General features: G+C 39.8%; 1 protein-coding gene across 3 annotated transcripts in view; it reads left to right on the forward strand.

Moving 5' to 3' along the window:
* DYNC1I1 (dynein cytoplasmic 1 intermediate chain 1) overlaps positions 1-19456 on the forward strand; it is a 295259-nt gene that overhangs the window by 57303 nt on the left and 218500 nt on the right. For all 3 annotated transcript variants that reach the window (XM_026506111.4, XM_026506119.4, XM_044386674.3), the window contains one exon: positions 17215-17330. In XM_026506111.4, the coding sequence (XP_026361896.1) occupies positions 17215-17330 (116 nt within the window). The remainder of the gene's footprint in view (positions 1-17214; positions 17331-19456) is intronic.

Below are 19456 nucleotides of genomic sequence, written 5' to 3' on the forward strand. Positions count from 1 at the left end.
TCGGTGACATAATTTCAATATTCAAGGATTCCTTAAATAGTTGGTAGAATACAATAACTTATGAAACCGTTTGAGTTTGGGATTTTATTGTGGAGGAATATTTTAAAATACAAATTCAGTAACTTTAATAGTAATGGAGCTATTGAGGTGATCTGTATTTTTCTGAGTGAGCTTTGGCAGTTTGTGTCTTTGAAGTAATATGTCCATTTCATCTCCACTGGCAAATTTATTGGCCTAAAACTGTGAATGGATTCCTTTATTATCTTCTAAATATCTGCAGAATCTACAGATATGGTCACCTCTCTCATTCTTGATATTGGCAAATTTTGTCTTGTGTCTTTTTCTTCTGGTATGGCTAGAGGTTTATCAATTTTGTTGATCTTCTTAAAAGACCGGCATTTGGTTTCATTGGTTTTTCTCTATGTTTCTATTTTCTATTTCACTGAGTTCTACTCTGATATTAATTATTTCTTCTGCTTGCTTTGTGCTTAATATGCTTTTCCTTCTTTAGTTTCTTAAAGTGGAAGCAGAGGTCATTGACTTGAGATATTTCTTCATTTCTAATATAGGTGTGTAGTGCTATAAAATTATCCATTAATACTACTTACTTAAGGGCATCTTGCAAATTTTGATATATTTTTGTCATTTTCATTTAGTTCAAAATACTTTCCAGTTTCTCTTGTTATTTTGTATTCAACTGATGAGTTACTTGGAAATGTGTTATTTAGTTTCCACATATTTGGGGATTTTCCAGAGATCTTTCTGTTATTGATTTCTAATTCAATTCTGTGGTTAGAGGACATGTATTTTTTTAAAGAGTTATTTATTTATATACTTATTTGAGAGAGGAGGGGGGAGAGGGACAGCAGGAGGGGGAGAAGGAGAGGAGCAGATTCTGCACGGAGTGCAGAGCCCAACATGGGGCTCTGATCTCATGCCCCAAGATAATGACCTGAGCCGAAATCAAGAGTCGGCCCCTTAACCTACTGAGCCACCCAGGTGTCCTGAGAACGTATTTTGCATTATTGGTGTCCTTTTGATTTGTTCAGACTTACTTTATGTAATATGATCTGTCTTAGTAAATATCCTATGTGCCTTTGAAAAAGGTGTGTGTTGTGCTCTATTGGGTAAATGCTCTATAAATGTCAGTTAGGTCAAGTTGGTTGATTATGGTGTTCCAATCTTACATATCTTTTGATAATATTCTGTTTGTTAACTCTATCAATTATTGCTAGAGGGGTGAAATTTCCAAGTACAGTTTTGGGCTTTTCTATTTCTTGCTATTCTGTCAGTTTTTGCTTCATGTATTTTGAAATTTTGTATTAGGTGCATAAATACTTAGGATTCTTATGTCTGTCTTGATAAATTAGTCTTTTTATCATTATGAAATGAACTTCTTTGTCCCTGGTAATATATTTTTGCTCTGAAATTTCCTCTGTGTGACGTTAATATAACCACTTTAGCTTTCTTTTGACTAATGTTAGCGTGGTGTATCTTTTTTCACCCTTTAACATTTTTTTTCACCCTTTAACTTTTTAACTTTTATTTGTTTCTTTACATTTAAAGTACATTTCTTGTAGGCAACATATAATTGGGTGTTGTCTTTTTATCTATTCTAACAATCTTTGCCTTTTAATTGGGATAGTTGCCCTATTTACATTTAATGTAATTATTGATATGGTTGAGTTTAAGTCTCTATAATATTGATATTTGTTTTCTATTTGTCCTATATAATCTTCTTTCCTTTTATTATTTTTTTGTGCTTTCTTTTGTATTATTGAGTTTTTTTATGATTCTGTTTTAGCTCTTTCTTGGCTTATTAACTATATTTCTTTGCTTTATTATCTTAGTGTGGTTGCTTTAGTGTTTATAACATATATCTTTAATTTATCATAATCTACCTTTGAATGATATCATGCCTCTTCATGTGTAGTAGAAGAAGCTCATAACACATTTACATTTTTATTTCATTTCTTCACTTTTTGCTATTATTGTCAATACATTTTACTTCTATTTATGTTATAAAGCACCCCTGCATTGTTTTTATTTTTAAGTACCCAGTTATCACAGATTTAAATAATAAGAAAAAATATCTTACATATTTACCAATGTAGTAAATACTTTCCTGATGTTTCTCATTCCTTCGTGTAGATCCGTATTTCCAACTAATGTAATTTTAATTCTGTCTGGTGGATATCCTTTAACATTTCTTGTAGTGAAGGTCTTCTGTTAAGGCATTCTTTTAGCTTTTTATATCTTAAAAGTATCTATTATATCTTTGATTTGATCTATTATATCTTTGAAATATATTTTCACTGAGTATAGAAGTCTAGCTTGATTTTCTTTCAGTACTTCAGAAATGGTGTTTCATTGTCTTTTCTCTTGCATTGTTTTTTACCAGAAATCTGCTGTCACCCCATCCTTATTCCTCTAGGTATGGCTTTTTTTCCTTTCTGGCTACTTTTGCAATGTTCTCTTTTTCACTAATTTTGAGTAATTTGATTATGATGTACCTTGGTATAGTTTTCTCCATGTTTCATGTGCTTGGGTTCACTGAGATTCTTTGCGATATTGGGTTTACAGTTTTCAACAAATTTGGGAAAACCTGACCATTAGTTTTTCAAATTTTTTTTCTGTTCCTTCTGCTCCTCTGGGAACTCAGATCACATGTATATTAGGTAACTTGAAATTTCCACACAGTTCACTGGCTCCATACTTATTTTTCTTTTCTATCTGTGTTTTATTTTGGATAGTTTCCATTGTTTTGTGTATGTGTATGTGTTCACTAGTCTTTTGTAATTTCTAGTATTCCATAAAGCCTACTCAGTGAATTTTAAATTTCATACATTGTAATTTTCATCTCTAGAAGGTCAATTTGGGTTTTAAAAAAATCTTACATGTTCCTACTTAACTTTTTGAACACTTGAAATACAGTTTTACTAACTGTTCTGATACCCTTGCTTGCTAGCCCATCATCTGTGTTAGTTCTGGGTCAGTTTCAATTGATTGACTTATGTCTTTTCATTATAGTCATTTTTTTCCTGCTTCTTCGCAAGTCTGCTAATTTTTGGTCGATGTCAGACATTGTGAATATTAGTTTGTTACGTATTGGATGTATTTGAATTTCTATATATTTTCTTGAGATTTGTTCTGAGATACAGTTAATTTACTTAGAAATGGTTTGATCCTTTCAAGTCTTTCTTTTAAGATTTGTTAGTTGGGACTGGAGCAGTGCTCAGTCTAGAGCTAATTAATTCCTGCTATTGAGGCAAGACCCTTATGTGAATTCTACACAGTGACCCATGAATCTTGAGGTTTTCTAGCCTAGTAGGAGGGACCAGGCACTAATCCTGTTCCCATGTGAGTGCCCAGAGCTGTTACCTTTAATTTTTTCAGGTAGTTCTTTCCTTGGCCTCAGATAGTTTCCTCACACTGGGTCACTACTAAGCTGAATCCTCAAGGGCAAACCTTAGAAGGTCTTTTGAGTTTTCTCTTTGTGCAGTTTTACTTTCTATTATTTTGTCCTGTCAGTTCTAGCTGCCTTGGTCTCCCTAGACTCTCCGCTTTGTCTCCTCAACTTAGGGAGTCTGCTAGACTTCACATGGATTTCTTTCCTGCAACGTGGCCTGAGAATGGTCTCAGTGCAGTAAGCTGGGCACTTATTGGACTCATCTTTTATTTCTCCTCTCTCATACATGACAGTTCTTTGTGGCCTGACTTCTATCTTACAAACTTATTCCATTCAAACTGCTGTCCTTTTTTTTTTTTGGTTGTTTCAGGTGGAGAGTAAATCTGGTTTCTATTACTCCATCTTGGATAAAAATACAAATATTATGTCTCTTGATTCTGGTTTGTATGTTAGCTTGTATATTTCCTTGATCAGCAAAGCCAGTGGCAACATAGAGAAATAAGGGAGCTGATATGACATTCAGGAAAACTTCAAGAAAATTACAAATGAAAAGAGAAAATAAGTTGCTTGGCTCATTTTTTTTTTAAATCAGGCAGATACTATGACAGCACCCAAAATGCTTTGCTTTCTTCGGTTATTATAATCAATTAAGTGAATTGAAGATGATAGAAGTAGAAAATGAAATAATAGGATAAAAAAGAGTAAATTAAAAGATTACAGAATAGAAAAAAATCTGAATAAGCTGGGAAGTGAAATTTGGGGTTGCAATGGGAAGTTTGAGAGAGGGATTATATTTGAAATATTTTTTGCTGTTTTATAAAGGAAACATAATTACAAATATCACGATGAGATTGTCAATTTTTAGGGAGATGTCCTGAGTCAGCATAAGGGGTGTGGGGCTAGGAGGGAAGCAAAGATTCTCAATGATGAATAGACAACAATGAGCAGATAAGGGTATTTTGTGGCCCCTCACTCAAACCTGTTAAACCCAATAACATACAGGAATGTTTAGTGCCTTCAGATTTTATTAAAGCCTCACAATTATATTTCCTCCATGTCCTAGTATATTAAACTCCTGGTGGAGTTTTCAAAATATTTGGAAGCAAATTGAGAATGAGAAAAAACTGAAGCTGTGAGGGATTTGGTGGCTCCTTCCCTAAAGGAGGAACGTAGGGATGCTTTCCATCTTTGGGAGACATTGGTAGAAGGTGATGACCTCTTCTTTCTCTCAACTTTCTCTTTATTGTTGGCTGCAAGAGAGGGTGAGTATTACTCCCACCAGGCACCATCCCAAACTGCTGTGGTAAAATAGAGAGTTCACTCTTTCAAGAATAGAAATTAAACCAGCTCTATGAAGTTACTAGAAAAACATATATGCTTCAGGAGGGTGGTAGGTGTTTGAGAAAATCTAGCCAGGCAGTTTTAGAGGACTTTTCACATTTTAAAATAATTTCCATTTGCCTAACAGAACAGTAATAACCTCATTAGCGTTTGATGAAATAGACTTCTTTTTACTTATTCTTCAAGTTTTGTCAAATGTTCTTAGACATTATGTTTAGATCTCTGGTTTGAATTAATTTTAAGGTTTTAAGACATTGATGTAACAATGTCTAGTATTTTCTTGAGAATAATGTGGTTTGTGCTCTTGAGCAAACGGACAGTCTCTGCCTTTTAATCACACCTAATCACACTTTCTACAGAAATTTAAATACAGAACAGCAGCTTACAATGTGTGTGTGTATCAAAGGGTAATGGTAAAATGTATTTCAGAATCTATAAATAGAGAATAAATTTTGATCTATGAAAAACCTTAATAAATTGGATTTAACAGACCCAATTACAATTTTGTCACAAGAGAGGGAGAAGCACTTTTCTTACCTCTTATGCTACTCGTTTATCCAGTTCTCAAACATTTCTTGAGAAGCTGCTTGCTATCTGCAAGTCTTTGTTCTATGTTCTCAAGAACATTGAGTAAGCAATTATAGGATATTTTCTGTTTCACAGTAGCAGCAGGATTTTCATAAAACTATATTCTTTTTTTATTCCATTTTGGGAAAATGAATATAGCCGGTTGGCGTGGATGTGTACTTATACTTTGATACTAAGTGACTTAAGGAATTGTATAATTTTATAGCTTTATATTGCAACTTCTACAGAAGGCTGTTCATGAATATTAAGTCAATAAAGGACTATTTTTATCAAATTTTTATATTATTGTCTTTTAATGTAATATTGGAAGAAACACACTGCTGTACCTTCTGTCCTTATAATTCGGACTTTCGACTTCCTTTGTAAAGTGGGCACTTGATAGGTTCTACTGGATGGGTTCTGCCGAACCTTAGCTGATACAGCCAAGCTCGATTGTAACCATGACTATTTTGACTTCTCTCTCATCCCGGAAATTTGCGAGATTTACTTGTGTTATGAAATTCAAGGCGAACCCTTTGGCTGTGCCTGTTGACTGAGCCAGACTTGACATTTGCTTCTGTTCAGGAAAAATACTTGAGCTGCCAAACTAATATCTCTGCACAGTAAGAAGTAAATACCATGGAAATGAAATAAATACCTCCTCGAATGATTTTTAAAATGCGAACATAGAAAATGGAAGCTCATCTTTTTTGAAATAATCAGAAAAGGTCAGCCATCAAGTTGCTTCTCAGTCCTTGGAGGAAAACACCCACTTGGAACACGCGTGATAAACTGAGTGTGGTGAGGAGCTGCGATGCCAGTTTCGCTTCCATTGGGTGGTGCCCCATTGTCATCTTTCCTCCCTTTCCACCTTGATGCCAACCCTATAGGTATCAGTCCTTGAGATGTCACACCTTGATACCGAACTACAGTACAGTATGGTGTTTGGAAAACAAAGTGACCTTTATTATTCTTTAAACCTCTTTCATATTACATGAGTTTCTGTGCCCTTGGGTCCCTATATTTTTCCTATGGATGTGACATTTTCTCATATGGCTCTCATGGGGTGGCTCCCAGGACCATACCTTCTGTTTTGTCTTCTTTCCTGAGCTTTGGTCTTATATCTCATTCAATTGGAGAACCCTTCACCACAAACTCATCCACTGAGGTAATCATTTTTAACCCCCAAGCCTATCTTTCTCTGGATTCCCCTGTGTCTTATAGTCACACCACTCACTTTCCCTCCCATACAGCATGAGACCTTGAAAGAATCACCAGTTGATTCCTTTTTCTTCACCCTCCATACCAAGTCAACTGCTAAGGTCTACACTTCCTTCTTTTCCCAGAGTCACCAAACTACAGCATGTCCTTTCTGTTCCCAGGGCCATCACCTCCTTGGACCAAGTCTCCACCTTTGTTAGACCATTGGTCATAAATGCAGTAACCATGTCTCTGGCTGCCTCCTATGAATTAACGCTTGCCTGGATTCTCTGTTTGGCTACTGAACCCACCCACCTTTGCTTGTAGATCCTTTTTCAGTTCCTTTATACCCAGCTTCTCAGGTCCTGCACATAGACTGTGGTCACTCACTTGTCAAAGAGAGAGATTTAGACTCCATTCTTCACATGGTTGCTATACTTAATGCTTCTTTGCAGCTGTCAGTTTCTTGCTTAGTAACTTTAATTTCTCATTATCTACAGCATGAAGTTCAAATTCTTTAGCCCAAGGTTTTAAGCTTTCTAGGAGTCTAGTCTCAGTGTACCTCTCTAAAATTAATCTTCCATTGCTCTACAGCTTAAAACTTCTATTCTGAAAACCTGGTCTCTCAGGTATGAAATGTGAATTCGATCTCCAGATCTTTGCACAGGACCACCTCCGTAGGGCACCCTCCTCATTCCTTTCTACTTAACTAAGTCCTTCCTATCCTTCAAGAGTCACATCAGACCCTCAAACTCAGTGAACCTCCCTTTATTTATTGAAACACATAGTAATCTGCTCACTATACTCCCCTGTTCCACTTACTGTATGAATCACTCCTGTTGACTCTTATTATTTTCCACCTTTCTTTCTTTCTTTTTTTTTTTTTTAAAAGATTTTATTTATTTATTCGACAGAGATAGAGACAGCCAGCGAGAGAGGGAACACAATTAGGGGGAGTGGGAGAGGAAGAAGCAGGCTCATGGCAAAGGAGCCTGATGTGGGGCTCGATCCCATAACGCCAGGATCACGCCCTGAGCCGAAGGCAGACGCTTAACCGCTGTGCCACCCAGGCGCCCCTATTTTCCACCTTTCATTCCTATTTGCCTTTTGATGTATATGTTCGACTCCTTTTTCTGCCTGTAATGTTAGGATCTGGCATAGTGCCATGCTTCAAAAATTGTTTGTGGTTGCTGATAATGATGTTGGCTGAAGTAGTTCCTTTGCCAGTTGTCAAAGACACTGTACATACCCACATAAGATGTTTGGACAAGGAAGAAAATGGAACTATTACCATTCTTGCTGTCTTAGGAAATCTTCTTTGAGAAACCTCAAGGAATTTTAGAAGCAGCACTAGAAAAATTCTTTGGCAGCACCATTAATGTATCATGGGATGAAATACTCACATGCAAATAAGCAGGAATAAAACCCAGCAGGATTGAGTGTGGGTCCAGCGAAGACATTCTTTTATTCCTTAGCCTTGACCTACTTTGACATCTGGCTAAATAACTCCTTATCTCTGAGAGAATCTGTTCCTGATTTGTCTGCATGAGTTCCAAGTCTCTTCCCTGCTCCAGACTTCCCATTATTGCAGTGACCGTTTTTGGTTTCCTGGCTTCTGAGGCCACATACTGGCTTCTGACCTAAGCTCCTGACTGCCACCTTATCTACTGTCACTCCTCTCCTGCCACTAGATCTGATCGAATCATCTCACATTATGATTTCCAGTCATTGAACACTCTGAGACTGGTATTCCAAGATTATGATTGAGAGCCTTTTGTGATTCACAATTTGTAACTTTGTAGAGTTTCTTAGGTGCCTGAAGTATACTTTTACTCAGGCTTTTCTTTGTCTTCATACAGACATTTGCATTGTGACATTAGAAAAAAAAAGTCACACTACTGTCAGGCTCTCTCTGTCTTACAGCTTTCCTTCCCAATATTAATGATGAATTACAAAATGAATCATGCACTCTGATCTAAACATATCTTTAAGAATTAGCTGATGGTATTTGTGAAATTCTCATGACAGCCATCTCGATTAAAGCTTTAGCTGTCTGAAGCCAGTTCTCTGATATTGTTGGGTTCCTTTATGAGCCCAGTAGAGATAGTACAGTAATATTTATACAATTTTTTTCCACTCATCCTGAATATGGAATGCAGGAACATCAGGTTTTCTATATATAATTCATTGCAGTTCAAAATAGGAACATCAGAGAGAATATGAGTTGTATTGTGTCTAACTGATTCAGGAAGAATTTGATGATGCTCGTAGCAGTGATGGAAGAATGTTCAAGTGCTCTGAGAACTTTCATGAACTGTTGGAAGCTTTTGGTCCCTCTCTTGAATCCATCCTCCTACAGTCAGATTTGGCTACTGCTTGGGGCCAGTGGGTATCAGTGAGGATTAATACTCATGACAAAGCCTTTCCCTGCCCTCCTGCTTGCTAGTGAATATTAAGCAAAATTAAACATGGGCAACTGGATATCTACATGCAAAAAAATGAAGTTGGACCCCTAGTTCATACCATCTATAAAATTAATTCAGAATAGACCGAAAATCAAATGAAAGAGCTAAAACTATAGAACTCTTAGAAGAAGAGAGGTTTAAATCTTCATGACCTTGGATTGGGCAATGATTTGTTAGATATGACTCCAGAAGTATAAGCAGCTAATGAAAAAAATAAATAAATTAGACTTCCTTGAAATTGAAGACTTTCATACTTTAAAAGACATCATTAAGAAAGTGAGAAGACAACCCACAGAGTGGGAGAAAATATTTGCAAATCATATATCTGATAAGAGTCTAGTATCCAGAATATATAAACAATCTCTTGTAATTCAACAACAAATAGACAAATAACCCAGGTTTTAAATGGGCAAATAGGGGCACCTGGGTGGCTCAGCCGGTTGAGCATCTGACTCTTGAATTAGGCTCAGGTCATGATCTTAGGGTTGTGCATCGAGACCCCGTGTTGGGCTCCTCACTCAGCAGGGAGTCTCCTTGGGATTCTCTCTCTCTCTCTCTCTCCCTACCGCTCCCCATGCATGCACACACACACTCTCTCTCTCTCTCTCAAATAAATAAATAAATCTTAAAAAAAAAGAAAAAAAGAAAATGGGCAAAGAACTTGAATAGACATTTCTCCAAAGAAAGTATGCAAATGTGAATAAGCGCATGAAAAGGTGCTCAACATCATTAGTCCTCAGGAAAATGCAACTCTAAATCACATCAAGACGTCACTTCACACTCACTAGGATGGCTATAATAAAAGGACAGATAATAATAAATGTAGACAAGGATGTGGAGAAATTGCAACCCTTGTGCACTGCAAATGATTATAACTTTAGTGAAGCCACTTTGGAAAACAGTCTGGCAGTTCCTCAAAAAGTAAAACAGAGACTTATCATATTGACCCCGCAACTCTCCTGCTGGACATATGCCAATTCTGAGAGAATTCAGTTCAATTCCAAGAGAATTGAAACCATATGTCCACATAAAAACTTGTACACAAATATTCATAGCATTTTTTATAATAGCCGGAAGTAGAAATAATACAAATGTCCATCAATGGTTGAATGAATTAAACATAATATGGGATATCCATACAGTGGAATATTCTTCATCAATAAAAAGGAATGACATATTGATACATGCTATCTGAACCTTAAAACATCACTATGTGAAAAAAGCAAGACACAAAAGGCCACATACTATATTATTCCATTTATATGAAAGTAGAGGGTAGATTAGTGGTTGCCAAGGGCTGGGGAAGGGGGAAATGGGGAGTGACTATCAGTAGGTACAGAATTTCTTGGGGGTAAAGGAAAAGTTGTATACTTAGATGGTGGTGATGGTTACACATCTTTGTAAATATACTAAAGCCCACTAAATTGTACACTTTCAAGGGGGGAATTTTATAGTATGTACATTTTATTTCAACAAAAACAATTAAGACACCCTTCATCTTAAGTCTTTGATCAAAGAGCTCTGATCCCCTTGCTATCCATAACCACCCTGCCAAATCCTTGCCATGTCAAAATTATTTTCTCATTTCAATTCTTTACCTTTATTCTTAAAGGCAACTAGACTACTAGTAATTTCTTTGAAATCTAATGGGTGTGCTTTAACACTCTGCATATAGGCACAAAACAGTGACTGTCTCCGTATTTTCAGGGTCGCAGGTGCAATGGCTTTAGAAGCCAAAGTTCTGGGGTCCGTGGTTTTGAAAAGAATGGAGACCTTTTCAAAACATAGGCACAAAACCAGGGATTCTGTTTGGGTAGATAACTCTTTGCTCTGCAAGTATTTTTTTTTTCTCTTTACTATTAAAAGGAGTATTTAATTCTTAATCACATTAAAAAATATCAGTAAAGTTTTTCTTCAGCTTTCATTCATCTGTGAAATGGGAGCCACAGAGTATGTATTTATGAGAATTCCAGTGTCTGTGTACATGTTTCTCATGCTGCTAATGAGAGGACAGAATCCTTCGATTTAGGGGTAAGTCTGTTATAACCCTAACTTTCTGCAGCTTTGGTAGGTATCACAGCCCGTGCTCAGGTCCCACTTGGGGTTTTATCTTTCTTGGATAATGTAACTTTGTAAGCAGCTTATTAGCAAAGCCACGCTAACCTTGCTGTGATTGGATAGACAGGAGATCTCAACTGAACCAGCAACAGAAAGGGAAATGGGTCCAGAGATTGAGGCAAGGGAGTAGTTTTCTTCTGGGGATTCAGAATGTGCAACCCAAGGACAAATGGACAGAACCTGGGTAGATCGGACTGTGCTTGTGGTGAACTGGAAACTTTTCCATCCCGAATGCCAGCAAACGACCTTCTAGAACTTCAGATAGCTTCACTTTTTATACTTTATCATCACCCAGCTTTTCTTTTTAGAAGAAATATGTGAATTTTGGTGCGTTATGGCTTTGCTCAGCCAGCTTGTTCGGCCAGGTTGAGAGGGCCGGGTGGAGAGGGAGCTTCTAGGACTTTTAGCCGGGAGTCCTACCCCTGCCGTGGGGAGACGTGGGCCCCGTGTCACTCCGAGACTATGCCAGGTTAGCTTGTGAGGGATCGTGGTTCGTTGCCCAGGGTCTCTGGCATCCCCTGCCTGACTTGTTAGTTTTAGATCTAGGACAGCCTCTCGCTGGTACCTTCATATGTTGAACACCGCCGTCTCCTTTGCCTGCCTCCTAACTCTCATTCATCTTGGCTCATCTTTGTGCCTGGCCCATCTCACTGAGCTTTTTCTACAAGCTTGGTCCAGGGGCATCCTCCTTTTTCAGTGGGACTAAGGCCTCATTCTCTAGGATTTGGCTACGGGTTGGGGAGCCCCAGGTGAATCTGGTTGAATAGTGAAGTCTCTGTTTCCACACGTGAGCCAGTATTTCTCGGTGGTACTCAGGCTTTGGTGAGCATCGGAATCACTGGACCCTGCCCCCGGAGCTTCTGTTCTGTGGGTTTCAGGTGGGGCCTGTGAGTTTGCATTCTAACCTGTTCCCAGGTGGGGCTGTGGCTGCCAGTCAGGGACCACATTTTGGGAACCACTGCTCTAGGACTTCTCCCATTCGGGTTCTGTCTAGATTCGTTAAATGTGGTCACAGTGAATCCAAATATAAGAGGTCTTATTGTATTTCTTTTTTTTTTTTAATATTTTTTTTATTCATTTGACAGAGACAGCCAGCGAGAGAGGGAACACAAGCAGGGGGAGTGGGAGAGGAAGAAGCAGGCTCCTAGCGAAGGAGCCCGATGTGGGGCTCGATCCCAGAACGCTGGGATCACGCCCTGCGCCAAAGGCAGACGCTTAACAACTGCGCCACCCGGGCGCCCCGTCTTATTGTATTTCTTAAATGACGTTGAATTGCTTTCCTGTGGTTATTTAGAACATGATACATGTTTAATTCAGTACATTTAAAATTCTATTAAAGCCTCTTACTTTGGAATAAATTCTCAAGGTGAAAAATATAGAGTATAATTTAATAATAACGCCATGTCCGCCATGGCTTTTGACAGTTAAAGTCTCAGAGTACATTTCTGTATGATGCCTTCTGCCTTTTCCTTTTTCTAGTCTTCTCTTCTTCCCTCCCTCCCTTCCTCACACATTTGTTTAGTGCCTGCTCTGTACCTGACACTGAACTAAGGACCAGGGTACAGAGGTGAGTCAGTCAGGGATGACTAAGTTTGCAGCCATGTGAGACATGAGAAGAGGTGAATACACTGGCACGGACCAGGGGCTGTGGCCGAAGTATCTTCACGCACAGTGGTAAGAGGATGAGCTCGGCAGGAGGGGTGCTGGGTAGGCAGCAAAGCTATCCCAGAGCCAGGACTGAAGAGCCAGTATGGAATTTATAGCCTAATTAAAAGGAAAAGGAATCCTAGTAGCATGAGTACAATGGGGTTTTCCCCCTCTTTTGATAAGCAGTTCGATTTACATCCTTGTAGAAAAGAATGATGAACTGTTAAGTCTTGAATAAATATAAATATGATGCTCAAAGTTCATACTTTTAAAGACAATAACTACTGGACACTTCACCTCTTAATGATCGTTTATAATAATTTTGTCAGCCAATAAAATTGTAGAAATATTTCTCTACAAAAAGGGAAGTTGAGGAAGGCCTTGATCACAGGGTTGTACAAATAGGTTCTGGATCCACTGACATGTCAGTCCTAAGATCAGTCCGGGGAAGACTCAGAATTGAGGACTTGAGAATTGAGAAGGCATCTAAGAGGAAGGCCTTTGCTGTGGAAGGGTGCCATCTCCTGGCCAGCCTTTCTGAGCCAGCTAGGACGGGGAACAATTGTGTGGTACTCACCTCGCACACACCATCCTTCTAGTCTGTCCTAATACTTGCGCCCCTCGCCCCGTCTCAGGAATCCCTCCTCATGCTTGTAAGATGAACACATGTGCTTGGCCCTCCTGTACTAGGTTTTAGGAGTGCGCCTCACTAAGGCGATGCTCATAAGGCAATAGGAAAAAATAGGAGAACAAGGTCAACAGAGAACAGTTTCTAAGAACATGGTCCTTGCACTGGCTGTTTGATGGAGCCGAGGCCTGGGTCTGTCACTTACTGCCTTTGTGATTTTGAGCAAATGACTTCACATCACTGAGCCTCAATTTCTCAGGTCTAGAATTGGAATATGATGTAAAACTGTAATGAGGATAAAATAAGATACTATGTGAAAACTGTTTATATGTATTATAACTACACAGTTACTAAAGCAACAGCAAAATAGCCACAAAGAATAAAAGCATTTGATATAAATGCAGCTTAATCAATCTGGAGACTGCGTGGAAAGATAGAGTAATCTATCTTTACCTGCAAGAAGTGTTATAAGGGCCTGCTTTAAAATTTGAGACCAAATCACGCACAAGTTTACCGATGTATCATCCGAGGGACACATTGGGAGAATCACGTGATCACAGCTAGGCTTTTAGTTCTTCTGGATGGCTTGGGTGGAGTTGGGACCCTGAGCTCACAACACAGCATCAGTGAGGGACTGGTTGAGACTCTTCAATAATTATTGAGAAAAGAAAATATTTTGTTTAATGAGATAAGCTCATTTATACAAGATAAGTTTGAAAGCAGAGATGTTTCATGGTGATAATACTTTCAGTTAAAGGAAAAGCAAATAGACTCTCCCAACTAGCCAAAACTACACATGTGCCCATACAAAGAAATTAGTAGTGCGATTCTTATGTCTCATTGACAGAGGTCATCTCCAAAGCTACTATCTTAAAGAACCTCTAATTTAGAGCATTCATACATCTTGTCTTCTCTGATTTTTAAAATCAATATAAGCATTAAGATCATCAAGCAAAAAGATAAATTAAAAGTAGAGATGCTTAAGCCAGGAGCTGCTTACTATGTGCCAGGCACAAAAGTAAGTGCTTTTACAAGTATTAGCTTCATTCACCCTTCACAACCACTCAGTGATGTGTACCCGTTTTATAGATAAGAAGCTTGAGGTTAGCAGCGTTAGTCACTTGTCCAAAGCTTTCATCCACCATTCAGCTGGTAAGTGACCAAGCATAGATTTGAACCAAAATTCAGTTTCTCAGTGAGCACATGACTTAGCCATTACGCCATACTGTCTTACCAGTTGGTTTTGATTTGCCACGGTGGATTATCAAATTCCATGTCAGCTTCCTATTCCAGCGCCTGCTACTGGTTACCCAACAAGATAGATCTACAGCTTATGTCCTGTTAGTTAGAAGCCCTGGAATCCCTGCCTGCAGGCATAGGTACCTTCTAGAGCCTTGTACAGATGCCCGTAGAAGTCTAGGATCCAGGGTGATCTCCTCATGCTGGGGGTGACCCCACTGGAAATGGCGGGATCAAATGGGGTGGCTGAGTGACTCAGTTGGTTAAGCTTCTGACTCTTGATTTCACCTCAGGTCATGATCTCAGGGTCGTGGGATTGAGCCCTGTGTTGGGCTCTGCACTCAGCATGGAGTCTGCTGGAGATTCTCTCCTTCTTCCCCTTCTGTTCCCCACCCCACTCCCCTGCTCTCTCTCTTAGATAAATAAAATCTTTTTTTTTTTTTAATGGAAATGGTGGGGATGTAATACCATCACATGTTTCTTTTCCATCTCTTTGCTTGAGTGATGCAGCCCGACCTCTTGGGACTTCAGAAAGCTGCTCTGGGCTATGAAACAGCAAGAGAGGCAGCACCCCAAGTAGTCCTGGGGTGTCTGTTCATGCTTTCTTTTTCAACTGCTTCAAGAAAGACCCATTTCAGGAAAGAAAACATTCTTCTCTGATGTTAAACTACTTAAATTTCTTACTTTGAAACTTTGAGCTTTTTACCTTGTTTGGCAACTTTGTTTCTAGCGTATTTCAGGTGTTTTCTGCTAATTCTGTGTGAGGAGGCTGCCTGGAGTGCCAGGAACCCAGCCTGACCCTCCTTGGGGGCCCAGACTTCGGAGTGAATGAGGCCCGTGAGGCCCAGGCCTGCATGGAGCTTGTTGAGACTTCAGAGATGGCCAAGCAGGCTTGTTCTCTAACCCAGCGTTTGTTTGTTTGTATCTGCTCTGTGCACATCTTAGATATCATCTCAGTTGTTTGAGTAACTCACAGAGAAGAAAATTTTGTTTCCCTAGAATGCTTGGGAAATCGTACATGGAAATTTCTAGCTATGACATGCATTGCCTTTCATTTTATCATTACTACTAGAACTAAAAATACAATGAGTCTGTGCCATCTGCTAGTAATAATTAAAAACAATAATATGAATAGAATGTGCTTCTATGGATCATAGAGAGCTAGGGAATGTAGCTGGGATTCCCTGTATGAGCTGAGCTGTGTGTTTATTTCATCTTTCCTTCTTTCCCTCAGACATGCACGCGCGCACACACACACACACACACACACACACACACACTCTGCCTAGAAATTTTTAAGAAACACAGTAGAATATGTCCCATGCTAATACTAAATCTATTTGTTAAAAATAACATTCCAGAAATTGTTTTAAGATATGTGTGTAAAGTAGGCACGTATGTACACATGACATATATGCAGTATGTGCTTTGTATGCATGTGGCGCATACACATTGTCATAACAACCCTAATAGCAAGTACTAGTGATATCTCCATTTCACAGAGGATGTAACTGAGGCACAGAGAGGGTAGGTACCTTGTTCAAGATTGCACACACAGCCCGGAAGTGGGAGGCTAGAGTCTAGGTGCTTAGCCACGAGACTTTGCTGCCTCCATGATTTGGATGTTTTCTGGGTGATGCGGGAGGTACTTCAGACTTTTGCAGTAGCTCAGAAATCCCCATTAAGAACCCTAGGTGGGAGTTGGCTTGGTGGAAAAGGCCAAGTCCTTTTCCAGGACTCCTGACCAGGACTCAGGCCAACAGTGTTTCAGCCCTCGCGCTACCATTTATGAGTTGTATATACTTGCACACGTCTCTTACACTGCATTTCATTTTCCTCATTTCTAATGGAGACGGTGATAACATCTTCCCCTATGCCTCACAGAGGTGTTGCAAGGACAGATGATAGATGTTAAAGACATCTGAAAACACTTGAAGTGTGACATAAATATTCAGAAATGATTTTTCATGTGGTCACAGATTACTTGGGGAATTCCAAGCTAAACCTTTATTACTCTTAGCCCAGCGCCCTCTTCACTCACCTACACTATAGTGATGTCTTTAAACAAATTCGCCTGCTGATCTGTGTTAATTTCTTCTTGGCGAACTGAGAAGTGTTCCACTCCCCCTTGGCATGTGATCCTCTCAATACTATCATGGCAAACATGTTACTCCACTAAGAAATCATCTTTCTTTTCTTCTGACTTGACAATCATTACTTTTCCTTTGTCCATCACATGTAAGAGGCTGGAATCTCGTATTACCAATGAAAATACCCTGTATAAATTTAAATCAAGTGAATAAAAGCTGCTCCAAATGGAAGGGGTCTCCTTGGGCCAGACCAAGACCTTGTTTTACAGATAGAAAGGCTCAGGGTCAGCATGAGGGACCTACCTGACATCACCAGCAAATTAGGGCCAAAGTGGTCCAACAAGCCACGTGTCCCAGCTGCCAGCCCAGGGCCGGTCCTAGTTTATGGCCCAGCCCCTCGCACTGAGAAGTTGCAGGTTGGGATTTGTGTTGGTCCTGTGTGTTATTACTGATAGCTGCTCTGCAAGGAATGCCTTCCCTCTTTAAGCGTTTGTCCTTTGTTGCTTACAGGCGAAGACTGCACAGGCTGGGCGTGTCGAAGGTTACCCAGGTGGATTTCCTGCCCAGGGAAGTCGTGTCCTACTCCAAGGAGACCCAGACTCCTCTAGCTACACATCAGTCTGAAGGTAAACTATGTCTTTTGTTTGCTTTCCCTGTTATCTCTAGGAGAAATTGCCAGAGTGTCATATCCTTCTTGCTGATTTTCTATCTTACCATAACAGACCTTCCCAGGACATAAACATAATGACACGCTGAAAGTCTAAGGCTCCTTTGGCCCAGATTTTGAAAGCTCTGGACAGGGAGCCCAGTGGTACTCCTCCAAAGGACCCGTGACCTTTAAAATGGATTACTTAGGTGACAATTTGTCAAAACTGTATCAAGGGGAAAAATCATCATAGGGTGACATACTAGAAACTTTTCTGAATTTTATCAGTAAGAACAGTGTGAACGTTAAGAGTCATCATTTTCAGGAGTCGGGAAACAGCAGCACACCCACCACCTGTTCCTTAAAATCGAGTGTTTTAGAACACGGCCACACCCAATCATTGGTGTCTGTAGTCTGTGTGGCTCCTTTCTTGTTGTTGTGGAAGGGTCGAGAAGCTGTGACAGAGCGCTCACAGCTCACATAGCCAAAAATCTTTACTATAATCTGGCACTTTGTAGAATCACTTTGTTGACCCGTGATTGACTTCGCCACTCAGATGACAACACATTAGAATTTCTTACCATTTAAAACTTAAAATCAGTTAAACTCTCCATGCTTCTTCGTGCATACCGGAAAACATCAGGTGGAAAATTCACATGCACATCCCAGTCAATCAAAAAATACACTAAGAGAAATTGAAGCTGATAAAGTTCTCCGTAGAAATACGGAATCACACACAAGCAGAAGAGGGAGAGGTGCATACTTAAGGTAAGAAGAGGTTGCATCGTTGGGAAATAGCATTATCGGTTTAGCCAAGCAGATTCCCTTTTACTTTATGGTATTTTATTGTTTGGTGTGGCGAAGAGGTTGGGAGAGTTCCGGGTTCATGGTTATTATTGCAGTAAATACTGAACAGAAGCCGTGAGAGTGAAAAATGATTCGAATGCTTTGCTTGGTTTACAGTGACTATCTATCTATCTGTACACACACATACATACTAGTGCGGTTTGGTTTGTGCAAGATACAGAGGTTTTCAGTTTGGGTTCCAAATACATAATGTCCAATGATGCCTCCAAGTAGAGCGCTGCCTACAGGCCTTCTGGAAACCTTTCCTGGGTAATGCTGGCTGCTGCCAGGACAAGTCTTTGGTGACAGGGCCTTGATCTTTCAAACCTGAGAGGAAGTGAGTATTAGAAGCAAACAAGTAGCACCCTCTGGTGGTGAAAGTTTAGACCAGCCCCTTCAACAAACTTAAAGACTGCATATTAATGTGGCAGAAAATACAAAGTTAGAAAAGCCTTTAAGAGTTCACCTAGCCTATCCTTGGACCTCCAGGCAGATCAGAAAGATTATTAAAAAACAACCTCGCCACCCAACCAAAACATTTGTTTGAGTTAATTTGCTGCCAGAGGTATTTGGAGAGCTGTAGCCTGAGGTATGTTTATGTAGCCGAAAGTCTGACCCATAACATAAAGTTACACAACTGAAACAGGAGAAGGAGTGAGTTCTATTTTGGAAATGTGTAGACTTCAGATATTGGAAGGGGTACAGACATATTTACAAGGGAAGATAAATTAAGGATGAAGAGGCATCAACTCTCAACCTTGAAACTGGAACACATCAAAAGAAAAAGCCTGGGCATTCCGTTTTATTACTGCAAAGAGAGCTTGGGCGCCCTCATTATGCTGTGGTCCAAGCAGCAGGAAAGAAGGAATTTATTTCTCAGCCATTGGCAGCAGTTCTTCTTGTTTTGTTAACAAGATTCGTGGAGATTTTTTGTGGTGATGCGTGTTGCGATGGTTCAAATTCCACAATACAGATTTGAACTCAAAGCTAGCTACTGTAGCTCTGGACATGAAGCAATGCCTGGTGGGTCCAGCCTGGCAGAACCTTAGGCTTGCTTCAGCAAACTGTCCTCTTGCCACCGATGCTCCTTTGACCCTTGGCAGCCCGCGGTCACCCCGCTGCCTGGTGCTTGCCTTTCCCTGGCTGTGTGGAGGCAGCTGGTGGAGGGAGAACTGGGGGGCGCAGCAGGCAGTCGGCAGCAGGAGTCTGCCACGTGGCAGGTTTGGGTTGGCTTTGGGTTTGGGGCTTGAGCCATGGCAA

This window comes from Ursus arctos, unplaced genomic scaffold (genome assembly GCF_023065955.2).
Source record: "Ursus arctos isolate Adak ecotype North America unplaced genomic scaffold, UrsArc2.0 scaffold_3, whole genome shotgun sequence".
Lineage (NCBI taxonomy): Eukaryota > Metazoa > Chordata > Mammalia > Carnivora > Ursidae > Ursus > Ursus arctos.